We start from the raw sequence: 22,768 nt of genomic DNA on the forward strand, positions 1-22,768 counted from the left end.
TCTGGGAAGAATTAGGAGAGATGAAAACATGATTAAATATATTATATGAAAAAAGTTCTTTTTCAATTAACAAAAAAAAGGTCAAGATCAAAAACACTGATGACAACTTATGCTGGAGAGGTTGTAGGGTAAAGAGAACACTTCTGCATTGCTGGTAGGAATATAAGCTGGTATTACCCCTTTGGATGTCAGTGTGGTGATTTTTCAGAAAATTAGGAAACAACTCTCTCACAAGCCAGTAATACCACTTTTGGGTATATATTCAAAGGATGCTCAATCGTGCTACAAGGACATGTGCTCAACTATGTTCACAGCAGCATTGTTTGTCATAGCCAGAACCTGGAAACAACCTAAATGTCCCTCGACTGAAGAATGGAAAAGGAAAATATGGTACATTTACATAATGGAGACACAGCAGGAAAAAAAAATAACGACAGCTTGAATTTTTCAGGAAAAAGGATGGAACTAGAAAACCTCATTTTGAGTGAGGTAACCCAAATACAGAAAGACAATTATCATATGTATTATACTTTTTTATGTATATTTACTTATAAGTGGTTTTAAAACATAAAGCAAAGAAAACCAGCCCACAAATCACAATCTCAAAGAACTTAGACAACAATGAGGACACTAGGAGAGACTTATATAGATCTACATGGGAAGTAGAAAAAGACAAGATCTCTTTAGTAAATTGGGAGCATGGGGACCTTGGTGGGGGGGGGGTTAAAGGGGAGGCGAGAGGCAGGGAAGGGAGCAGAGAAAAATGTAGAGCTCAATAAAAATCAATAAAAAAAGAAAAACCACAAAAAACAATAAATAAAATAATAAAATTCAGTTAACTTTGTCTCTGTAATTGTTATGATCAATCGGTTACTATTTGCAAAAAATAGTTAAAACAGATTAGATATATTATTACACAGTGTACAAGAAACAAAATCTAAGACAAATATGTGGGGTGATCCCTTCTGAGGAAAATGTTCCAATCCATTCTGTGATTCCAGGTCCTGTGGAAGAAAGTGGGCTTTAGTGATCTCACTCCCCGCCCCCCAAGAGAGATCTTCTCACTGCATCCACTTCTAGTGACTCCAACCTCTCTTTATTTTCAAATCTACTCCCTGACTCTAATTTCTGTTTGACTATGCCTTCATTTTTATCACTCACTTGCACTGCAACTTTAGTATAATAAAACTAAAGTAAAAGGCTGGGAACATAGCTCAGTGCCTATCCTGTGTAAAGTCCTGGCTCCAATTTCCTATCACTAAACCAAGCTGTAATAAGTACTCAGAATTACAATTCATCTTTAATTCTGATAGGAAGTGCAAATGTGTAGTGACATTCTAAAGTGACTACATTTTTATTCTGCACATTTGCAGCTTGACAGTTGTTTCTTGGTAATGTGTTTCTACTTTCAGAAAAACTACACGTTTCATCTGGATATGTATGAAACTCGATTTTGTGACAGAACTTGACAAAAATTCATCTCCTGCTGATTGGCGTGGCCAATGTCTTGGTAGAAGCATGTTGAATAAATAAAATCAAACCAAATGCACCTTCTCAGTCATATTGTTATCAGGAATGAATGTTAAAATGCCCAATAAGAGTTTATTTTATTCCAGCATTTTGGAGTGCTCTTCCAAGGTTTTTAGAAACAGGAATATACACATTAAATATGCTTATTTCCAATCACATTATTTGTATCCCTTTAGGCTACTGATTGCTCTTCGGTTTCTTAAAGACAAAGGCTGTGCAATTAGAAGCTCCTTTGTAGATTATAGAATGGATGCATTTTCAGTTTTTGATGATCCCCTAATCAGGCATAAAAAGACTCCTAATTTAAAAAGACACTCAATTTCAGACTGTCCCATGCCATGTCTCTACAGGGAACTAAGAAAGTCCGACTTACCTGGAGTTACCCCAGTCGGGGCCGATGCCTGAGATGGGCCCTCGCGTTTCATTGGTGTATTTGTAAACCACCAGCAGGCACTGCTTGCAAAGCTCCACCAGGCGCTGGCAACACTGGAGCTGCAGAGGAGTCACTACCTCCGGGCTCTTACTGAAGATGCTCTCCCAAGAGGACCTGTTGGCATGGAAACAGACATGACTTCGTGGGGTTCGCTGTTAGAAATGGCAGCCCGATAGATCACTTACCTAGCAACAAACTGGGAAACAAGGTAGAAGTGGCCTCTCATAGATGTGATGAATATGGAAGCTTTATAACAGATGCCAATCAGGAAGTCAATCTTCGTTTTTGGAAAATTGAATTATTATAGGATTTGTATAATTCTCTGTGTGTGTGTGTGTGTGTGTGTGTGTGTGCGCATGCACGCGCACGTGTGTATGTGTGTATGGCTATTAGTGCTGCCAACCTGGATAGCTAACAAAATAACTCTTTCCTGCTTTAAAAACTGAAGCTGTTCCATATTAATCAATTAACTTGTTAACTGCTCAAATTTTAGACATTATAGGAATTTGGGGGTTTTTGAATACCATATTTAGCGTAATATCAGACACAACGAGATTATGAGGTCATTGTGATTTAATTTGTGGCTGCCCTGCTCTAGGAAACTCAGTTTGACCCCTTTCTAAACACTCTCTGTATTGCTCATCCCTTCTGCTTCCTCTAACACAGGTGTGTGCCCCAATAGTGACGTCAACCCAATGGACACTCACCTCCCACACCAGGAGTTGGGTGTCCCTCCTCTTTCAGGGTACTCACTTCAAACAGGAACAGTTCACGATTCCCTGGGAAGCCCCACTGTTGGTGCATGCATGTTTGTCTGTGTCATTGTCACCAAGTCCCAAGCTATCATCCATGGCTTAAATCAGAGATATCTAAGCGTGGAGGGAGGAGGAGTAGTCTCTTTCGACAAAAGCCAATGTTTGCAAGCCTCAAGAGCAAAGAACAGGTTTTCAGAAAGAAAGAAAAAATACTAAGGAAAAGTCCTTTCCCTGTGTGTGTGTTGGGGGGGTGGGGGGGAATCTCAAAAGAAAAATCCGAAAACTCAGTTTTCAACCTTCGGTAGCTATTTGATATATTTGGAATTTTAAAAAATTCTTTACATATTTCAAAGTGTTTGAAGTTTCTTTGCTTCATTTTTTTTTTCCTGCAAAGACGACTGTTTATTTTCTCAGGAAAAGCATGGTCCAAGAAGACAGCATGTCCTCAGCAAATGACAGACTTTCTTACAGGGTTAAAGCTCAAGTGAGTTAACTGAAAGAAATGAATTTTCTTCTGGGTCTGGAAATGGTGAGGTCTAAATATAATACTCCTTCCTTAGCAAAGGCATAAACATTTCTGATCCAATTGATTTAATTAAACAATTAAATGTGAGCTCAATTAACTCAACATTTACTACTAAACGTTTAACAATATATATGTGTTAGAAACACACATTACAGCCACAGATATAAAGTTAACATACCTAATTGGAGAAAAAAAACCACTAGGGAAGATAATTACCATTTATGTTTGTATTTCATATGCATAATCTAAAAGACCTTCAATACCTGAGCAGAGAGATATAAAACTGTTTATGCTTGTAAATACACATAAAAAACACCCTATGTTTCGACTGCCCATCTAGCCCTGTCTGGTGGGATTCTGATATCTCTATGAGCATCTATCTCCTTCATTACCCTCCACTCTGAACAGGATTTTTCTTTATACTTTGAAACATCTGGTTAGATCTGTACCAGGTTTCTCGCATCAAGGTTATTTTTCTTTACTGACCTCGGGATTTAGAGGAGAAAGAGGAAGAAATAAGAAGGAAGAAAGAGAAAGGGGTTTCTTCATTTCAATTTGATACAACTTTTACATATCGTGTGAGGTTTGTCTCGAAGGCTATTGACGCTACCAACTCGGCATGGCTATCCAGTTTGCTGGGTTTGCTGGCTCCTGCTTATAGAAGAACAGCTGTGACTGGTCTACCACGCTCCTCTCAAGGCAGATGTATGAATCAATGTCCTATACATACTTCCTGTGTATACATTCAATATCACTAGTAAAACACTTCATTCTAGCCTATTAAGCTTATTCAAATAACAGCATACAAAACCCCCCAAAGGAGAAGAGAAAATGAATGAGACCTGAGCCCTGTTGCCAAAGGCTACTAGAGCCTATACACAGAAAAGCCATGGCACTCAGCACTGTGTGCTCCTCAGCTACTGCCTGCCATAAAGAATATATGAAAAGCGCCTTTGCTATACGTCTGTCAATGTAATGACACAAAAGTTTTTCTGTTGTTGTTGTTGTTTTTAACAACAAAGGTAAAACGAGATAGGAAGAGGTGAAAGCACCAGAGCTTTCAAAGCAAAGAACCCAGGGTCTCCTTGCCTGCTTTTTGAATCTTAAATTCAAAGGGAATAAAAGCACTAGCGTCAATGAATTCTAAAAGAAAAATTAAATGATTAAATAGTTCTTCTGCGTTTTCCCTAATCCTCAGAGAAATATTAAAGGGGATGGCTTTAGATGACATTTTTAGTGACATAATGACAAGGGATAAGATCCTGAATACTTCTCACAACAAAGAGGGGTTAATGAAATCCCAAGACGTAGAAAGTCCTCCTATTATTCAGTAATCCAACCACTTCACCCTTTTCCTCGTGAAAACTTTAATAAAACATTTATCTGAAGAAGGGAAATAATTTATTCCTTTGTTCCCTGGAAGGAAACCTGGCCGATGGCTAAATGTGCAGAGAAAGGAGAAGGGACAGCTTGGCGTTGTCCGTTTAAAAATCTGGACAGTCTGTCAGGCACGTGGACAATCACCAAAAGAAAGATTTGAGTGTTGAAGACTACCAAGAACATAGCCAAATGGGAGGGCTGTGAAGCAAGAGGGTCAGGTCACTAGACGTCTACATTTTGTGCCTATGTTTTTCAAAGTGGGGTAGTTCACAACCTAAAACCAAGCCACTTGCTACTGCTTATGTTGGGTCCTTCGTTTGATCTTCCATAGTTCGACTGTATCCTTTGAAGCTCTGCTCTGTCCTTTTGTGTTCCTTTAAGAGCTAGTCTGACAGTTACGACATTGGGGTGAAACCTAGTCTTCTCATTTCTCAAGAAAGAATTTTAACTAAAAATTGCTTTCTTGTTGCTTTCTTGCTCAGTTACCAAAATATGTATGTATGTGTATATATATATATATATATATACATATATATATAATTAAAGTAAGTATTGGACAGCTCCATTGTCTGTATGGACAGGTATGTCTCTGTATTTTAACATACCCAAGAATGTGTCTTAGAACGTTTCTTTAAAGCTTGTTTCTGAACTAAGATCTTAAAAATAAATAATAAAGCTTCCATATGACACACTCCCACAGGAAATGTTCTGGGATAAAAGGTCTGGACCAGAATCTCTTGCCCTGGGTCCAAAGAGGACTTGTGAATCCTTTCCATCATGGTGGTGCTACCCCACTTCCCCTTTCTCTTCATTCCCCATCTTCCTCCCCATTTCCTCTCCCCTTCCCCTCCTCTTCCTCACTTTATGTAGCCAACACCTAACTTTCTGCAAGTCCCAACTGAAATGTTACTCACCGTAGCCATCTTTCCTGAGCTAGAGTCCACAGAAATCTAGAATTCTCTTAACCCAGGAAAACACAGCAGATATTTTTATCTAAGAAAATTTCAAGAACTACACTGCTCATGAGACTGATCACAATCCCGAATGTGAATGTGGACAACCGAAAACCTTCCAGAGGGGCAGCAGTGATGGCTTCGTGGTTACGAATGCTTCCTTCCTGCTTGTCCTAGTGAAACCAACTTAGGATTCTAGCACCTACATTAGGCACCTCACAACCACCAGTAACTCTGCCTTCACAGGATCCAGTGCCTCTTTGTGACTTTATAGATACCTACACTCACTTGTGCATGCCCTCAAAGAAACACATACATGTCATTTTTAAAATGAAATATATCTTTAAAAAATCCTCCCTGGGGACTACGTGAAACCAAGGGGTTTTGGGGCATGAGCATCCAAGAACAGAAGGACCAGGATATTTGATACAAAAGCCCTGAGCTAAATTTACTGAAACCAGCAAGGAAGATTTATAACATGTTTTCAGTGTCTCTGGAGATAGGCAAAATGGCTTACTTGTTTCATCTTATTCTTGGGTATTAACAGACAAAGACAGGAATGGAGCTGCCCTGTTGTTGTCTAAATTATTTGTCTAATATTTTCCACATAGGTGAGAAAGAAAGCAACATTTTTTTATTAAAATAATTCATTGAGAAATGAGACTAGGTTTCTTTCACCTTAGCTGCTGGACCAGCTATTAAAGGAAGACAGACTGATGGGCAAAGTTTCAAAAGGTACAGTCAAAGTGTGGAAGATCCAAACTGAGGACAAAGCACAAGTAGCACCATGTGACTTCACAGAGTCGAGAAAGCCTACAGAGCTCACTTGTGTCTGTCACATAAAGCCCAGAGCTAAACATATAAAACCATCGGCACGGAAGAAAAGTGTGTAGAATATTGAACTCCAAAGTGTTTCTCCTCCACCTGCTCGGGCATAACTGGCTAAGCAATTGAATGCTGGGGAATTGAAGTGAGGCAGGCTTGGTAAATGGGGGCAAATGGCAAATATGCCTGGGGACAACCAATAAGGCACTGCACTGGGAGCTCAACTCGGACTTTCTGGGTTTAAATGGAGGGTCATCCAATTTCTATGGCAACCTGGATAATTTACATATTAAGTATACATTTTAAGTTTCTTCGCCTGTCAAATGGAGATAACAGTAATAATCTACTCTAGATATTTTTATGCAGAATATATGAACAACTGTCCTATATGCTTAGTAAGCCATAAGTAAGTAGCAAATGTGACTTACTACTGCTGTCAGAATTTGTAGAGAAGGATACTACCAGGAAAATGTGCACAGAGTATTATGTTAGCGGCAGGTGAAGAGGAAACTCAACCAAGGCAGAATATGTTACCAAAAGGAGTAAGGAAATAGAACCCGGTGATCAACGAAGTCACCAGATGTATATCTTTAGATGTTGACACTGGCAAACACCCAGCATTAATATAAGTAGCAGACTGCCTTACAGCCTTTCATGGTTGACAGGAGCTGAAATCCCTATGTAGAACCAAGCCAAAGGATTCACAAACAAAACAAACCAAAGAGAATTCAGACAGAAGCATTCCAGAGAGCCATCAGTTGGGGTGGAGGGTGGCTATAGAACACAGATCAAATATTTCACCTAAATCTCTGGAAGGAAGTCTTATAGCCAAGATTATCCTCAGATGGAACTGCAACTCGGGGTGCTCTTCCACTGGTGAGTGACTGACAAGGGAAAACACATAGTGTTTACAAGGGGTCTGAGAAAGGCACACGTGACTAAGAGTCTCGGTGCTAAGCAGAATGCTAAGATTTTACAGCAGAGAGAAGTGTACTCTGGGATGCTACACAGGGCTCAAATCATGCAGAATAAACAGATTTTTAATATTTGAAAAATAATGAGTTTTTTTCTGGAGCACAAGGCGGTGGGCAGCCTGTATCTGTAGACAAGCTTACATTCTGACGAAAGGTGAGAGAAATGTCTACATTTTAAGCAATGATCTCAATAAGCAAATAAAACACTGGAATCAAGACTGCCCAGAAATCTCTTTTATTGGGCATATATGTGTTTGTGTGGGTGTGTGGTGTAGGTATGTATGTGTGAAGTGTGTGTGTAGGCACATATCTGTATATATGTGCATATGCATGGTATGGCATGTATATTCTGTGTGCATGCACATATCCTGCAAGTGTTTCTGTATGTGTGCATGGGGGGCAGTGTGATGACAGGTTCCTCCCTTTCTTGATTACACCTTATTTTTAGAAAGAAGATCTCTCATTGAACCCAGAGCTTACTATTGACTTATGCAAATCAACTTAATTGATATAAATTATATTTGAGTACTATAATTACATGCAGTAAAAGTTCATATTTTAAAAGTCTACTATTCAAAATGTTTGACCATGTCCTTTGTCTGCCTGTATAACGAATGGCAAAACATTTAAACTTGCAGTAACAGAAAATGAAATGACTTCAACTTACCCTGAGTCACAGAAACAGCTCCACAGTCCTTGGCCATGACTCCAAAGTAGGCGATTAAACACCCGGTTGAAAATGCGGTATAAACTCAGTTCTTCAGCATCGGGGACCCTCCAGATTCTTGGAAGAACTGTGCGGATACTTGATTTTACTATGTCCAAAACCTAATGGGAAAACGGATACTTCAAATAGACATATGCACACATGAGTTCAAAGGTATCTCTTATCAGAGAAAGGAGTGTGTCATCTCCTGCAGCCCAGGCTGGCCAGGAATTTGTTGTCGTTGAAGCTGGTTTTGAGTTCCTGTGTCTCCTGCTTCCATCTCCCAAGGCTCGCATTATGGGCATGTACCACTATGCTGACTTAAATGTAAGAGATGAAGGTGTGTGTGGAGACAGGAAGGGAGGGGAGGAGAGGGAGGAGGAAGAAGAGGACGAAGACAGAAGCAGTAAGAGAAAGGAAAAAGATGCAGAAAGAAACACAGACGAGCACACTTGTGAAAGTCTGCTGGTCAGTGACACCACTTGAGGAAGAAGAGAAGTATCAAAACAAGTGAAGACCTTGAGAGAAATGCTTTATGGGAAAGATCACATGAAGCTAAACCCTTCGTTCACTCAAATCACAAATCCCAACTCTAGAAGGATTGAAATGTCAAGTATTAAAAAAAAAGTCAACCATTCAAATGTCAGTGCGTAAATATCTTCTAGACCCTGAGTGGGAAAAAACTAAGTTGCGTAACATCATTATTATATTAACATAAGGAACCTGAATTCATTAAAGATATCATAAAGGAAAAGCCAGACACCATGGCACATTTGTGATCTCAGGAGTGGAGAGGCATGGACAGGTAGATCTCTGAAGCCCACTGACCTGTCCTCTGGGTTCAGAGAGAGGAATTGTCTCAAAAAAACACAAGGTAAGAGGGGCAGCTAGATAGCTCACAGGTAAAGGTGATTATCACCCAGCAGTCAAAGTCTGCTGACCGATGTTCATTTCCTAGAACTCCTGTGAATGTGGAGGCAAAGAACCAGCTCCACAAGGCTTTTCTCTGCACTCCACATGTGCACAATAGCTATGCATACCCCAAACACACACATAATAAGAATAAATGAAAAAATAATAAAAAAATAAGCTGGAGAAAAATCAAGGAAGACCTCTGGGCCCCACTAGTTTGCGTATGCATACATCAACAATATATCACACTCACATACATACAAAAATACAGTGTCTATCACACACAGGTCCACAGCCTCCCAGTGCTGTCAGTGTGAGGAGCAGAACCCATCGAAACGGGGGGCCGGTTGCTGTAGATGTTAGGTTCACAAACATGAAACAAAAGCGCAGGCCATGCACAACCTGATGAGGAGATTATGGAGAAGTACTGTAGTCAACATGAATGAGCAAGACTCAAGAGGCCCTAACAGACATGCAGAAAGCTTTTCAAGACAAATGATCATGTGCTGGACTCTAAAGAATATACATATTTCTAACTAAATGCTGTAAGGAAAAGATATCAACAAGCAGGGCGGTGGTAGCGCACACCTTTAATCCCAGCACTCAGGAGGCAGAGGCAGGCAGATCTCTGAGTTCGAGGCCAACCTGGTCTACAAGAGCTAGTTCCAGGACAGGCTCCAAAGCTACAGAGAATCCCTGTCTTGAAAAACAAAAAACAAGCAAACAAACAAAAAAAGAGATATCAACAAACACAACTCTTTTAACAAGTTTAATGATGATTAGCTTTTTTCCTTAAGATTTTATTTTATCAACTTATGGATATTTCTCATAAAAATGAAAGTAAAAGATCAAAATGTGGGGGGAGGGAGTTGGAGGGAGGGCTCAGCAGATAAGAGGGTTTGCTACTCTTGCAGGGGACCAGGGTTCTGTTCGAGCCCATGGAGGAAAGTCACAACCCTCTGAACTCTGGGTGCAAAGGATCTGTCTCCCTCTTCTGAGGGCACTTGCTTTCACAAGTACATAGAGACAGGTGAAGACACAATTGCTCTCTCTGGGAATAAACAGTCATTGGAAGAAGACTATGAATCATTTGTTTCTCTAGGCACTCACTAAATATTAAGTGATATCAGCTGTTAATGACGAAGTTCAATTTCAAGCCAACAGCCATTTAGAACTCAATTTGATAAAAAACCATTTTCAGACTAATATTGTTCTTTCTGACAGAATACCAGACTACACAGGTACAGCTCCTCAGTGAAGTGTGTGAGCCACACATTGGCCTCACGTCCCTCTGTCCTGCTTCTATTACTGTGATATGGGGGCAGAAATGCTCACAGTGAAGTGTGTGAGCCACACAGTGGCTTCACGTCCCTCTGTCCTGCTTCATTAATGTCATGTGGGGACAAAAATGCTCACGGTGAAGCGTGTGAGCCACACAGCAGCTTTATGCTTCCATTACTGCGACATGGAGACAGAAATGCACATCTTTCCATATGTTGAGGTTCGCCAGTAAGCACAGGGGACAGAAGAGAGATAGTGCTGCAGTTCCTGATAGACACCATCCTGGATAATGACTCCTTAATTACAAAGAGGATTTAAAAAACACTTTCATGTGAATTATTCACAAAAATACTAATATAATATTCATATCAGGCATTAATTTAATTTATGCTGTCTTAAATTTCATTTAAGCTATTCATTTAATGTTCTGCAATATTTAATGTGGAAAGCAGGACTCATGATTGGTGCAACGTAAGAATGAACAGCAGCAGAAAACATGATAAAAATTTGAATCATTTCTCACCTTTCCTCTCCGCTTTCCATCACACTATATTAGTGAATCATATAATAGGCTAAAAATCCAGAACTAAAGAAAAAAGTAGCCAATTACAGGTTATTCTAAATTAATCTCAAGAATAAATGTGAGGCCAGACAGTGGTGGCTCAAGCCTTTAATCCCAGTACTCAGGAGGCAGAGGCAGGTGGATCCCTGTGAGTTTGAAGCCAGATTGGTCTAAAAGAGCTAGGTCCAGAACAGGCTTCAAAGCTACAGAGAAACGCTGTCTCAAAAAACCAAAAATAAATAAATAAATTTGTGGTATATAAAATAACCAACATTTGAATGATGCTATTAATACTTAAGATTTAAACATTACCCTAAGCAACTAGTTTTTATATTATATTATAAGAGACATTTATCTTTCCAATGAAAAGGCATTTGGATTAGGATGTGTTTATTCTTTTTTACATGTACCCCCTGGTGATCACACGTGATTCATAAGAACCAAACAGAAGGGTAACCAGTGTGGATTAGCAGACTGCCCTGAGCCACGCAGTATGCAAATCATACTACTTACGAGATTCTCTGGGTCACATGGCTATTCTTAGTCTTGGGGAAAATTTAAGAGCATGATACTCTAGTATCCTAATCCACATATGCCCTTAAGCCAGGGACGTAGAGCTGGAGAAAGCTTCCATTCTACAATATTCCTTTCCATATGGACACGGGGCAAACTCCTCAGTCATCACAAGGGTTGCACAAGCCCCAAGGCCCAGGAGAGCTTCCCCGGTCTGGGAGATCTATGTAGATGCTGGAACCTTCCCACAGACCAGCACTGGGAACTTGGATCCCCCTTTGATTCTCCTTGCTTTCAGCTTTCAAGATGTCTCCTCTGAAGCTGAGCTCTGGTCTTAGGAGAGGGGATGGGGTAGAAAGATCTACTTTGACAGTTCAAAGGAAAAGAACCCAAATGCCTCCTCTTCAGGATTCTGAAATCTCAGGTAAGTTCTTTGCTAACAAGAGCAATATCTGCATATCTGCCTGGGAAATTCTGGATCTTTTAAAATTTTTTTTAGATTTTTTTTTCAGATTTAAAAAAAATTAGAAAAACTATCTTTTCTTATTTTACATAACAAATCCATTTCCCACTCCTTCCCCTCCTCTGCCCCCCCCCCGCATCCCACTCCCTATCCACTCCTCAGAGAGGATAAGGTTTCCCATGGGGAGTCAACAAAGTCTATCACATTGCTTTGAGGCAGGACCAAGGCCCTCCCCACTATATCTAGGCTGAGCAAGGTATCCCTCCAGAGAGAATGGCTTCCAAAAAGCTAGAACAAGCAGTAGGGATAAATCCTGGTCTCAATGTCAATGGCCCCACAGTCTGCCCCAGCCATACAACTGTCATTCACATTCAGAGGGCCTAGTTTTGGACCTATGCTGGTTCCCTCACTGTCAGACTGGAGTTGGAAGGCTTCCATTAGCTCAGGTAAGCTGTTTCAGTGGGTGTCCCCATCATGGTCTTGACCTCTTTGCTCATATTCTCACTCCTCCCTCTCTTCAACTGGACTTTAGGAGTTCAGCCCAATGCTCCACTGTGGTTTTCTGTAGGAACCTAAGCAATAGTGGAGAAGGTGCCTGAAGGACCTTGCCCTGTAGTCAGATTTGAAATTCTGTATCTTAAGACAGCATCACACAGTAGATGTCTCACACAGTAGAGACAAGCTACTTACCACCAACCCACAGCAGGGTCCTTCAGTGACCAGATCTTCCTCCATCAGTCACCTGACTTTAACTTCCCACCCAGTTAACAGAGAAATGATGCCCTGCCCAGCCACACATCTACCCTGTCCCCAAAGGCTTAGAACAAGGTCTACCACTTACCAACTGCTTACGAAGCAAAACCTATGCAGACGAGGCAAAAACAAGAGCTTAGATTTATTCTAGGCACGTCTGCATATATTAAATCCTCAGATCTCAAAACAAAACATCATATAAGCACTGCCGGTCCACAGCCTCTTTCCAAAACTCCTGAGGCTGGAATCAGTGGTCACACACACTAATATTTCTATATGAAAAGATGAAAATATTGAACGCAAGATATATAGAGAGTGAGTTCAAGTGGGTTAGGCTTTGCCCTCCAATGATTAGGTAAATTTGCAACGTCCAGATCAGAAAGCAGCTTCTCTAAGATTGCAAGTCACACAGATCTCAGTCTCTCCCAATACTGCGGCACAATCTTGTCTTCTCAAGGGCCAAAAGCAAGAGCCTGAGAGACAAACCCTGACCTTGTCTTCTTAGATTCAGACCCATTCTAATAAGGGACATTTAGGAAGATAGGTGAAGTCACTGTACAGACAAGGGTGCTAGACACCTCCTTCTTGTCCTTTGTGTCCATTGCATTTGGACTGGATTGCTTAAAGGCATCGCAGACAGGCAAAGATGGTTGTATCTTCAGCAAACTACCCACAGGAAGGCAAAGGGCATGCAGGCCAGAAATCAGACCCAGACCGGGATGGGGAAAATCTATTGCTTATTCTGTTAGTGATAAACTTTTGGATTCCTGGTATGATCTTGTTAGACAACTTTAAACTTTAAACAACTAGCCTTAAAATTGTTATAGAGCTGACAATAACAGTGAATTTATACTCCTCCTGCCTTTATTGCCTGAGTTCTGGGATTACAGGCATGTGACACCATGTCCAGCCGGGGACTGAACTCAGAGCTTTGCATTACAAGTCACTCAGACCTCAGCCTCTCTGAGCTCTCTCTAGACAAGGCTCTAACCACTGTGTTACATCCCCAGTCCAGAGCTGAATCATTTGTGATGTATAATAATAAATGGCCAGCACGGGGTCCTCGTGCTCATCTGCGGCCCAAGCAGGGCTAACCTATAAAACCTAAGTATCATTTCTTTATAAAATGAATTTTCAGAGCATCCCAATCCAACATTAAGCTCCCTGTGGAAAAAAGTGAATGGAAGAGTCAGTGAATAGCAACGTTGATAAAGTGAAAGGATTTGTCTTCGTGTGAAATATATCCCATCTGAAGGCATAAAACACACTGACAAATACACATTTTGCAACTCCAGATGCTGAATGACAAACTGCCACCTACGGCTGAGCAGTTGGCCCTAAATTCAAATAATGGCAAGAGGTGAAGATGGTTTCGAAGCAACATTAAAATCACTGTGTGCCGCGCTAATGATGCGTGCAGCCGCTGTGGCTATAGGGTAAAGGCATATTTGCTGACACAAAATGAACCGCTAAGAACAGCAACCCTGTCAGCCCAAATGAAACAGAGGAGGGAAACAGCAGCCCTGAAATACAGGCGGCGAGCAGCAGCTAAGGTGGGTGGGGAAGAGAATTGGCTCCCGAGAAGCGGTAGTAAACAAGGATCCATTAGGAGCCCTAAAACAAATGCAGATAGGATATGACAAGATAGCTGATTTCTCTCTACCCCCAGTCTTAGTTTGTGCCTAACTATGGCAGTGGAGAATGTGTTTTTCAGCAAATTGGGCGTTCTTCACAGCCCATCAACACGGCGGCACACTCAGACTTCATATAAATTCCTTACGGAATGTCTGAAGCACCGCTCTTGGCAGGAAGCTAGACTGCACAACTGCGGGCTTACCACAACCTGATGTTAAGTAAGATGAACTGTTCTCCCCTTCACCCACTGAGGACTCTCCTCAGTATTTAATTCCTGAGTTCCAGGAATTAAATTTATATTTTGTAGCCATTATATTTTATGCCCCTTAAGGAAAATGTGAGGAAAGGCAAATCATTTTATTTTTTTAAGATCACACACACACACGTGCACACACAACCATGGGAAAGCATGTGGGAGTCGCTATGTGTCTGGCAAGGTAAGCTCTGAAATTCACAGCACTCTAATGAAGCATCAGCAATGTCACTGTCCTGAAACAGAAAAAGAAAGATAAATATGTATTTCAGCAGTAGCCTCAGAATGGAAGTACAAATGCTTAGAATGTGCCAATCCCTCCACTGTATCTGCAGAATCCATGATTAAATGAGAAAATGAATGAAGGAACTTTCACAGACCCTACAGCACCTAGCTGAGTTCATGAACAAAACCGGCCATCAATAAAGGCTTGTCAAATTAAATCAAGTAACACATAACCTGTGTGACAGCCATGGATGCAGGCAAGTCAGATCAATCTGCTTTAAAGAGCTGGTTCATTTGATGCTTTCCCATTCAGAATGGGAACGACCGCCTATGCGCTACCTAGGCTGCTCCCAGCCAAGGAGGAAGCAAGGCTGGGACACAGTCCAGGCACTTCTGCCCAGGCCAACCCTCCAACATGCAGCTTTTTGTCTACTCTCTCCATCATCCTGGCCAAAGCCTTCTTAAGATTAAGTCTGAGGTCATTTCCATGCGAGCCAGCCTTTTTGTTCGCACGTGTTTGGCCTGTGCTCCGGTTGAACGCCTCTCCCTGCCTCCTTCAGGTCCCTCCCCATTTATCCCTCTTGGGTGTTCCCCATGGAAACCTTTATCACTGCTAATTATCCCTGCTTAGCAACTGCCTCCCAGCGGAGTAGAGTGGCAGAGCTCACCAGTGATGATTGACTATCATCACAGCTGAAAGAATGATGTATCTGATTAATCCAATTCTAATACATTAATTAAACCTTTGGCTTTCTAAATGGGGAACACTTTATAATATCTAACTACACATTCTATGGCTGACTTGCATTTCTTTATTTCTTCCTGTCTTGGATATATTGTCTAGCTTTATAAGGAAGTAACACCAGATGAGACACCGATCGATACGGGAAGTCAACAGGCCATAGTTACAGCTCATTTCTACACATTCTGTACAGAATTCCACACACAAAGTCCAAGTGCACACAATGTTTCTCTTTCTCCCATGAGCTGTTCAGTGCCTAGAGCTACACATCTCAGAGAAGGTCTAATAAGCCACCAGGAGTAAGGTAGGAACCTATCAAAACCACATCCAAACTCCCCTAAGTCCCAGGTCTCTTTCCACCTCATGCCACGGGCTCTCTTGTTCCCCACATAAAGCTTCCAGGTCAGTGCGCTTTGGCTTGCTACATTAGCTCTCTTGTCAGTGAAAGAACACAGTTTCATCAGTCATTTGGTACTCATTCCACTTCTGATTTCATTGGAAATATGGAGAAAAAAAATTATATATTGAATTTATAATACAGATAAATCAGTTAGTCACATTATAATGTGTCCCAATGATCCTTAACATGATAATTCAACACTTTTATTCCTGCCTGAGGTACATTTTAAGCATTTCAGGTAATTAATTTCCATACTCGGGATTAAGCAGGGAAAAAAATGTTTAAAAATTTAATTAAAACCATAAATCTTTGTTTACAATGAAACTCAGTGCCTCCCTTGTTGGCTGCTGTGATGAAGTGTGTTCATGGGTGTGTTCATCCATGCTTCTTTTCCCAGATGTTGGTGGAAGAGCTATCGGTTCGGCACAGTTACTTTTACAAAGATGTTAAGTTCTACACAACTGATAACTTAGAGTCGAATGAAGACTTATGGGAGAGACCGCTGAAAGCCGGCCTGCTGTAGAAGAACCCCATCACAGAAGGACAGCTGCTGAGAGCCCTTTCTTGCTGCTCTTCCCAGGTGGGCTCCTCCCTCGCTATTCTGAGGAAAAGGAAAGGGAGCCGTGACCACAGCAAGAAAACCTGCTACAAACGACTTCCACGTGTGGGTTCCAGAGCCTCTGTCTCGCAGTTCTCCACCACATCAGAGGCCTCCTGGCAAGATCCATTTTTCTCTAATTAATATCAGCCCTTTCTATTCTTTGAGTGTCAAAATCCAAGACATGAATTCTTCAGCCCAAAATAGAATTGTCTATTAAATAAGCCGTGTAAGAGAATGATCATAACTGTTGAGCTAGCGTGAGCTATGAGACATTATTAGCTGGCTTTTGGGGGGAATGGGTACCCTATTGTGTCTTAAAACACAAAGGAAATATAATACCTTTGGATAGTAATTGACCAAAAGAAGTAACAAAATGGGAGTCCAAAAAGGGAGTAAAATCTGTATAAGCTGAAAATAAAGATCCTGGCACCTCACACTGGTACTGCCTCTTCATCCCCTCGAACTCCAAGGAACCCTCCAAGGAACTCTTACTGAAGAGCACACAAGTATTCGCATAGTGAATTGCCACGACGGAGCTAATGTTATGGCATATGCATGTGCTAGTAAATTCACAGGCAAGTACTTATGTTTACTTTAAAATTTCAAATCCCACTAAGCATGACCCTTAAACATAGGGAAGAGTCCTTTCTACGCAGACTGCTTTATGCCTGAGTCCATCAGATGCTCATCCCATGTTTACCAGCATTCTCACGCCACAGGCAAAACACAAAGTACCATTTCACGTCTTGCTGCATTCATGTATACGCCAGGTTACTAAAGAAAGGAGGATACGGACAGGTACCAGCCTGCTGATAAGGAAACTCAAACACCAAGTCTAGACTGAACTGGTCTCACGAATGTGTACAGCAAACTTCCCGCCAGTGACTATCCATGAGACTTGGTCACATTGGGACAGATTAGAGCAAACTGACTCTATTTGAGGTGCTAGGGCCAGAGAGGCAGGACAGTCAGTGACGTTTTAGACTGAGGATTACAGATTCTGCCAAGTGCCAATCCACGGGTGGTTAGAGCCCGGAGGTATAAGCCTCCAAACTGAGGGCCTAAGCCTGTAAAGAATTGGTGCTGTCCATCTCATGGTCTACCCAGCCTTCCCTAGGGCTGTGGCCCTGGTCATGACCATCCAGCACTGACAGAAGTTTTCTTTTCCTATGCCCAGACCCTCTGGATAGAACAGAAGGACCCTAGGCAGCTGGCTGATAGTATCTTATCCCATAGTGATATTTTATTTATGTTTTATTAAATAAAGCTTGCCTGAAGATCGGAAGGTAAAACTAAACCACTAAGAGGCCAGTCAGTGGTGTCACACACCTTTAAACCCAGGATTTGAGAGACAGAGGCAGATGGAGCTCTGTGAGTTCAAGGTCCCCCGGACTACACAAAATCAATGAAAAAAAAAAAACAAATCCAGGTGTGGTGGCTCAAACCTTTAATCCCAGTACTAGGGAGTCACCTGCCTTTAATCCCAGCACTAAAGGGGAATATAAATGGGAGGAGACAGAGGTCGAGGCTCAGTCTGCAGTCTGCTCAGCCTTCATAGAGATAAGACTTTTCTAGTGGCTCAGTTGTCTTGCTTTTCTGATCTTCAATTTGAACCCCAATATCTGTCTCTGGGTTTTTATTATTTGTGCTACAAATGGTGCCCAAATGTTTAGCAAAAATTTCCACATAAAGCCTGGGAAAGCTTTTTTAAAATAAGGATTCTGTATAGACAAGAACAGAGTCAAGCGTAGTTCCCTGGCAGCTGTCTTTACTCCTGTAGGCTCTGTCAGCTAGAGGCAAACAGAGGCACGGTTCCTTTAAGAGAGGATACCTGACTCAGCATTAGCAGTAAAAACAAACCCAACATGGTGACTCTTTTAAGAGGCTGTGCTACCAAACACTTAAATGGTGTTTATGAACAGTCAGTAGCATGCTTCTTGGTGGTAGCATGGACCTAGAAACTCCAAAAAGTTGTGGCAATAAACATGGTTCCTGCCAATACTTCCATCATGAAGCTAGACTTTCAGGAATCTAAAGAATGGGCGGAACCAGTCACCAAAGTGGCAGCTTTAATCCTAGCCATGCCTCTTAGCAGACTAAAGACCCATGTGGTCAGAAAAAAAATAGAGATAGACAGTAAATGCAAATTCAGATGGGAGAAAATGCCTCTAAACTGTTTACAGTGTGGTTGGGAGAGAAAAGAAAAGGGATAGAGAAAGTCCTTAACAAAAGAAATAGAGTAACCAGGCATGGTGACACATGCCTTTAATCCCAGCACTTGGGAGGCAGAAACAGGCAGATATCTGTGAGTTCGAGGCCAGCCTAGACTAGTTCCATCCAGGACAGCCAAAGATACACAGAGAAATCCTGTCTCAAAAAAACAAAAATTAAAAAGTAAAAATAAAAGAAATATAGTAAAAAGAAAATCCACATAAAGATAGAAAAATACACAAAGAGTCTGGATAGTGTATGTTATTGTGTTGTCTTTGAATTGTTTGACTGCTAAGGAAGGAGCAACAGCTACTAAAGGACACTTGATTATAAATGCTGTTGGATTAAACCAACATATATATTTTAAAAACACCTTGACTTCAAAATTTAAGTCAAAAGACATGTTACTTAGGGAGAGAGGCTTTGCTTTTACTTCCACAGGAAATGAGAGGCTGTGGGTTCAGTCTCAGTTAAGAAAACTCAGGCTTGATCAAGGAAGACCCCCTGATCGGTCTCCGACACGAGCGGATGGCTGCATCCACAACAGTGTCAAGACTGCTGGCTGAGATGATCAGGTCTCACAGAATACTCCAGTCAGGATTTGACCATAATTCTAAATTTTCTCAGGGCTTTCAAAGATTACCAGTGCCCCCAATCAGCAGGAAGCAGCCTAGAAAACTATGCCCACATTTCCTCCTCCCCCCAAAAATGGATTATGAATATCCTTGTTTAGTATGTTGGCTACAGGTTGTGATGGATAATGGTCAGGAAAAAACGCTAAAGATTAGATTCAGGATTCTAGCTTTGAAAACAAAGGGAAATGCTGCGGGGTAATGCTCTTGTGTACACTGTAAAAATTTGTCACTGTATTGTTTTAATAAAATGCTGATTGATTGGTCAGTAGCCAGTCAGGTAGTATAGGCAGGGTGACCAGACTAAGAGAATTTGGGGCAGAGGAAAGGTAGAGACACAGTTGCCACCCAGACACAGAGGAAGCAAGATGAGAATGCCTTACCTGAAAAATGGTACAAAGCCATGTGGCTAAACACAGACAATATTCATGGATTAACTTAAGTTGTAAGAGCTAGTTAGTAGTAAGTCTGAGTTAATAGGTCAAACAGTTTACGATTAATATAAACCTCTGTGTTTCTTTGGGACTGAATGGCTGCTGAACCAGGCTGGACAGAAATTTCTGTCCATATTGGCCTTAAAGGATTTTTAAAAGTTCACAAATCTCTCACAATGTGTAGAAAAGAAGTACAAATGTCATGAAATATCAAATAGGGAAAGATAATTTGTGGTTGTGGGGGAACCAGAGAGGCAAAGGGGATGTTCTGAAGAATGGTGTACTAGGGTAGGAAACAGGTGTTGCCGTTAGAAGTCTTTATCCACCCCTTTTTCCTAACTTCTAATTCTCTATTTTCTCTTCTTCCATTTGTTTGTTTGTGCCAGAAATGGACCCCAAGGCTTTGCAAACATGACAGCAAGTATCTGAACTTCATTCCTCAGACTATTGTGATTTTGAGGTAGGTTCTTTACTGAATTACCCAGGTTAGCTTTGAACTGACTCCAAAGCTTAGATTGAACTTTAACGTGTGACTCTCCTGCCCAAGCAGCCAAGATTAAAGGCCTGGGATCAGAGCCCAGTTTTACTTCCTTTCCTTACTTCCTTGGGACTTGGTGTCAGACATGTCCATCTCTCTCAGCCATCCCTCCACTTGTAAAAAAAGATCATTATACCTTGAAAAATATAAAAACACATAAAAGAAAAAGGGAGAATGACAGTAAATAGCATCTCTTCCTTTTTCTTAGTTCAGTTAACTTTACTCTAGAAATGAGTCATCCAAACAAATGGGGGTTCTTTGAAATGGGATCTTATAATGTAACCCTGGCTAGTCTGGAGCTTGCTACATAGACAAGGATGGCCTTGCATGTATATTCATTCATTTGTCTTTCCCTCCTCAATGTTGGGAGTGTAGGGTTTGCCACTACATGGCTGCTTTAAAAAAATGATGCCAGGTATGTATGTAGGTAGGTAGGCAGATGGATGGATGGATAGATAGATAGATAGATAGATAGATAGATAGATAGATAGACAGACAGACAGACAGACTGGTTAACTTGGGGGTAATGTGCTCGTTATTAGATGAATATGGTACAATATGTATTACTTGTAACTTGTTTCTTTAATATAGGGTATCTTTTTAGGATAGTATCAAATGGAAAACTTCACTAGATCCCCTCACAGCCTCTCTAAATTCCTAAGTGGGAAGACAGCATAGAAATTTTTATCTAAGACTGACATTTTAGAAGAGAGCATCTTGTCTGTTTAGATCTACCCTGTGAAATGCAGAAGTCAAAAAACATGGCTGGACCTTCACATTTAAATGAATTAAAACTAAGTTACAAATTCAATTCCACGGTCATAGTAGCCACATTTCAAGTATTCAGTAGCCTCCTATGACTGGTAACTACTGTATTGAACATCACAGACACAGACCTCATTCATCTTTGAAGAAAGCTTCCTAGGAGCTGAGCTCACAAAGTATCAGCCTGGAACTCCTGGAATTTTTATCTCACTTGGCTATTCACATTGGAGCTCACCATTCAGGATGCATGGGGGAAACAGAGATGAAAAATGGAGGCCATACACACTCAATAGGTTCCCTCTTTTCCAACATGAACATGGTCCATCTTGTTTCCAGATAATTCAAAAGGAGGACCAGACAGCAGAGGACATCAGCCTCACATAGACCCTGCATTGAGCCTGCTTCATGCTGTGCCTTCCCCCATGACAAAAAATGTTGAAGTTATTTTACTACTATGTTTGTTCCACCAGTCTTAAGTCACAGGCTTGAATTCTATATTCTACTCATGGACTGTTCTAGAATAGTCTTCAAGCAAATGCAACTGAATTCCGTGGATGTTCCAGGTCTTTTTAACCATAAACCCACTGTGAGCCACTCCAGCTGCTTCTGGTATTTGACTTTTCTAAACAGCACTGTTCTAAATGTTGACATGTGGAAATCTTTCCTATTATTCAGGATGAAAATCTCCAGGACACCGGGCCAGTAACAGTTTCTCCGAGTCACAAGATTATGAGCATCCATGATCTAACAGGTCCCATAAATGACCTTTCTGAAGCATTAGACCCATGCACTGATGGCAGAGCAATGGCCTTCTTAGCCATGCTTGTTCCGCTGGTGTGCAATATCCATCTTATTAATTTACACCAATATGAGAGTTCCCACCCGCTATTGCATCATCATTAGGGAGGCCAAGGATCTCTTTACATGCTAATTGGTTGTTTGAAGACCCATTAAATTGTCTCTACATAGCCTTCTTATGCACTTTGCTCGCTACTTTCTGTAGACCAGTTTGTCTTTGGCTGACTGATTAGTCAGAATCACCGCTGTTCCCTTTCACTTTATGTGCACTAAATAGATCTCTCCTCCTCAGGCCACCCCCACCGGTGCAACACCCTCACTCTTTAATTTGGTTTAAGATGGTCCCCCCCACCATTTGTATGGTTTTTGGTTTTGATTTTTTTAAGATATGGTTTCACAGTATTGCCCAGACTGGTCTGGGACAACCTTCCTGCTTTGGCTTCTTGAATGCTGGGGCTATAGAGAAGAACCACTACACGTGATTTTAAGTTTTCATATAACTAAATATTTCAGGCTTTCCCTTTAACCCCTCCTTGTCAGGTCTTTCTTAAGACGCTGTTTCTCTGCTTTATGACTATAGTCATCTTTCTGCATTTCCTTTTGTCTGAATGTTTTCCCATGTTACATACATCATGTTTCCCCATGTTACATACATCATGTTTCCCCATGTTACATACCAATTGTACCCTACCGGGAATTTATTTTGAGTATGATAAGAAATAAGCTCCCTTATTTTCTTGTGAAATAACCAATTGTTCTGACGTCATTGTACCAGTTGCTTTGATTCCTGTGGTAAAATGCCCACCTCCCATTCTTCTCTGCAGCTGTTACCTCGCTCTCTCCTCAGATGTCACTTTTTCCCGCCATCTGAGACCCCTCATCTTCCCTCTGACTACAACAACGGCTCTTGGCTAGACCAAACCTCAGTTTACTCAGGAACTTTGTGCTGCCCAACCCTGGCGGTCCTT

The 22,768-nt window shown here is 41.2% G+C and overlaps 1 protein-coding gene across 3 annotated transcripts in view; it reads right to left on the reverse strand.

Moving 5' to 3' along the window:
* Window positions 1-22,768, reverse strand: part of Ttll7 (tubulin tyrosine ligase like 7) — a 121,265-nt gene that overhangs the window by 9,081 nt on the left and 89,416 nt on the right. For all 3 annotated transcript variants that reach the window (XM_048453614.3, XM_085677568.2, XM_048453615.3), the window contains 2 exons: window positions 8,044-8,204; window positions 1,904-2,077 (listed from right to left, as the gene is read on the reverse strand). In XM_048453614.3, coding sequence (XP_048309571.1) covers window positions 1,904-2,077; window positions 8,044-8,204 — 335 coding nt within the window. The remainder of the gene's footprint in view (window positions 1-1,903; window positions 2,078-8,043; window positions 8,205-22,768) is intronic.

Source organism: Myodes glareolus, chromosome 17 (assembly GCF_982192425.1).
Source record: "Myodes glareolus chromosome 17, mMyoGla1.1, whole genome shotgun sequence".
In the NCBI taxonomy this organism is placed as follows: Eukaryota; Metazoa; Chordata; class Mammalia; order Rodentia; family Cricetidae; genus Myodes; species Myodes glareolus.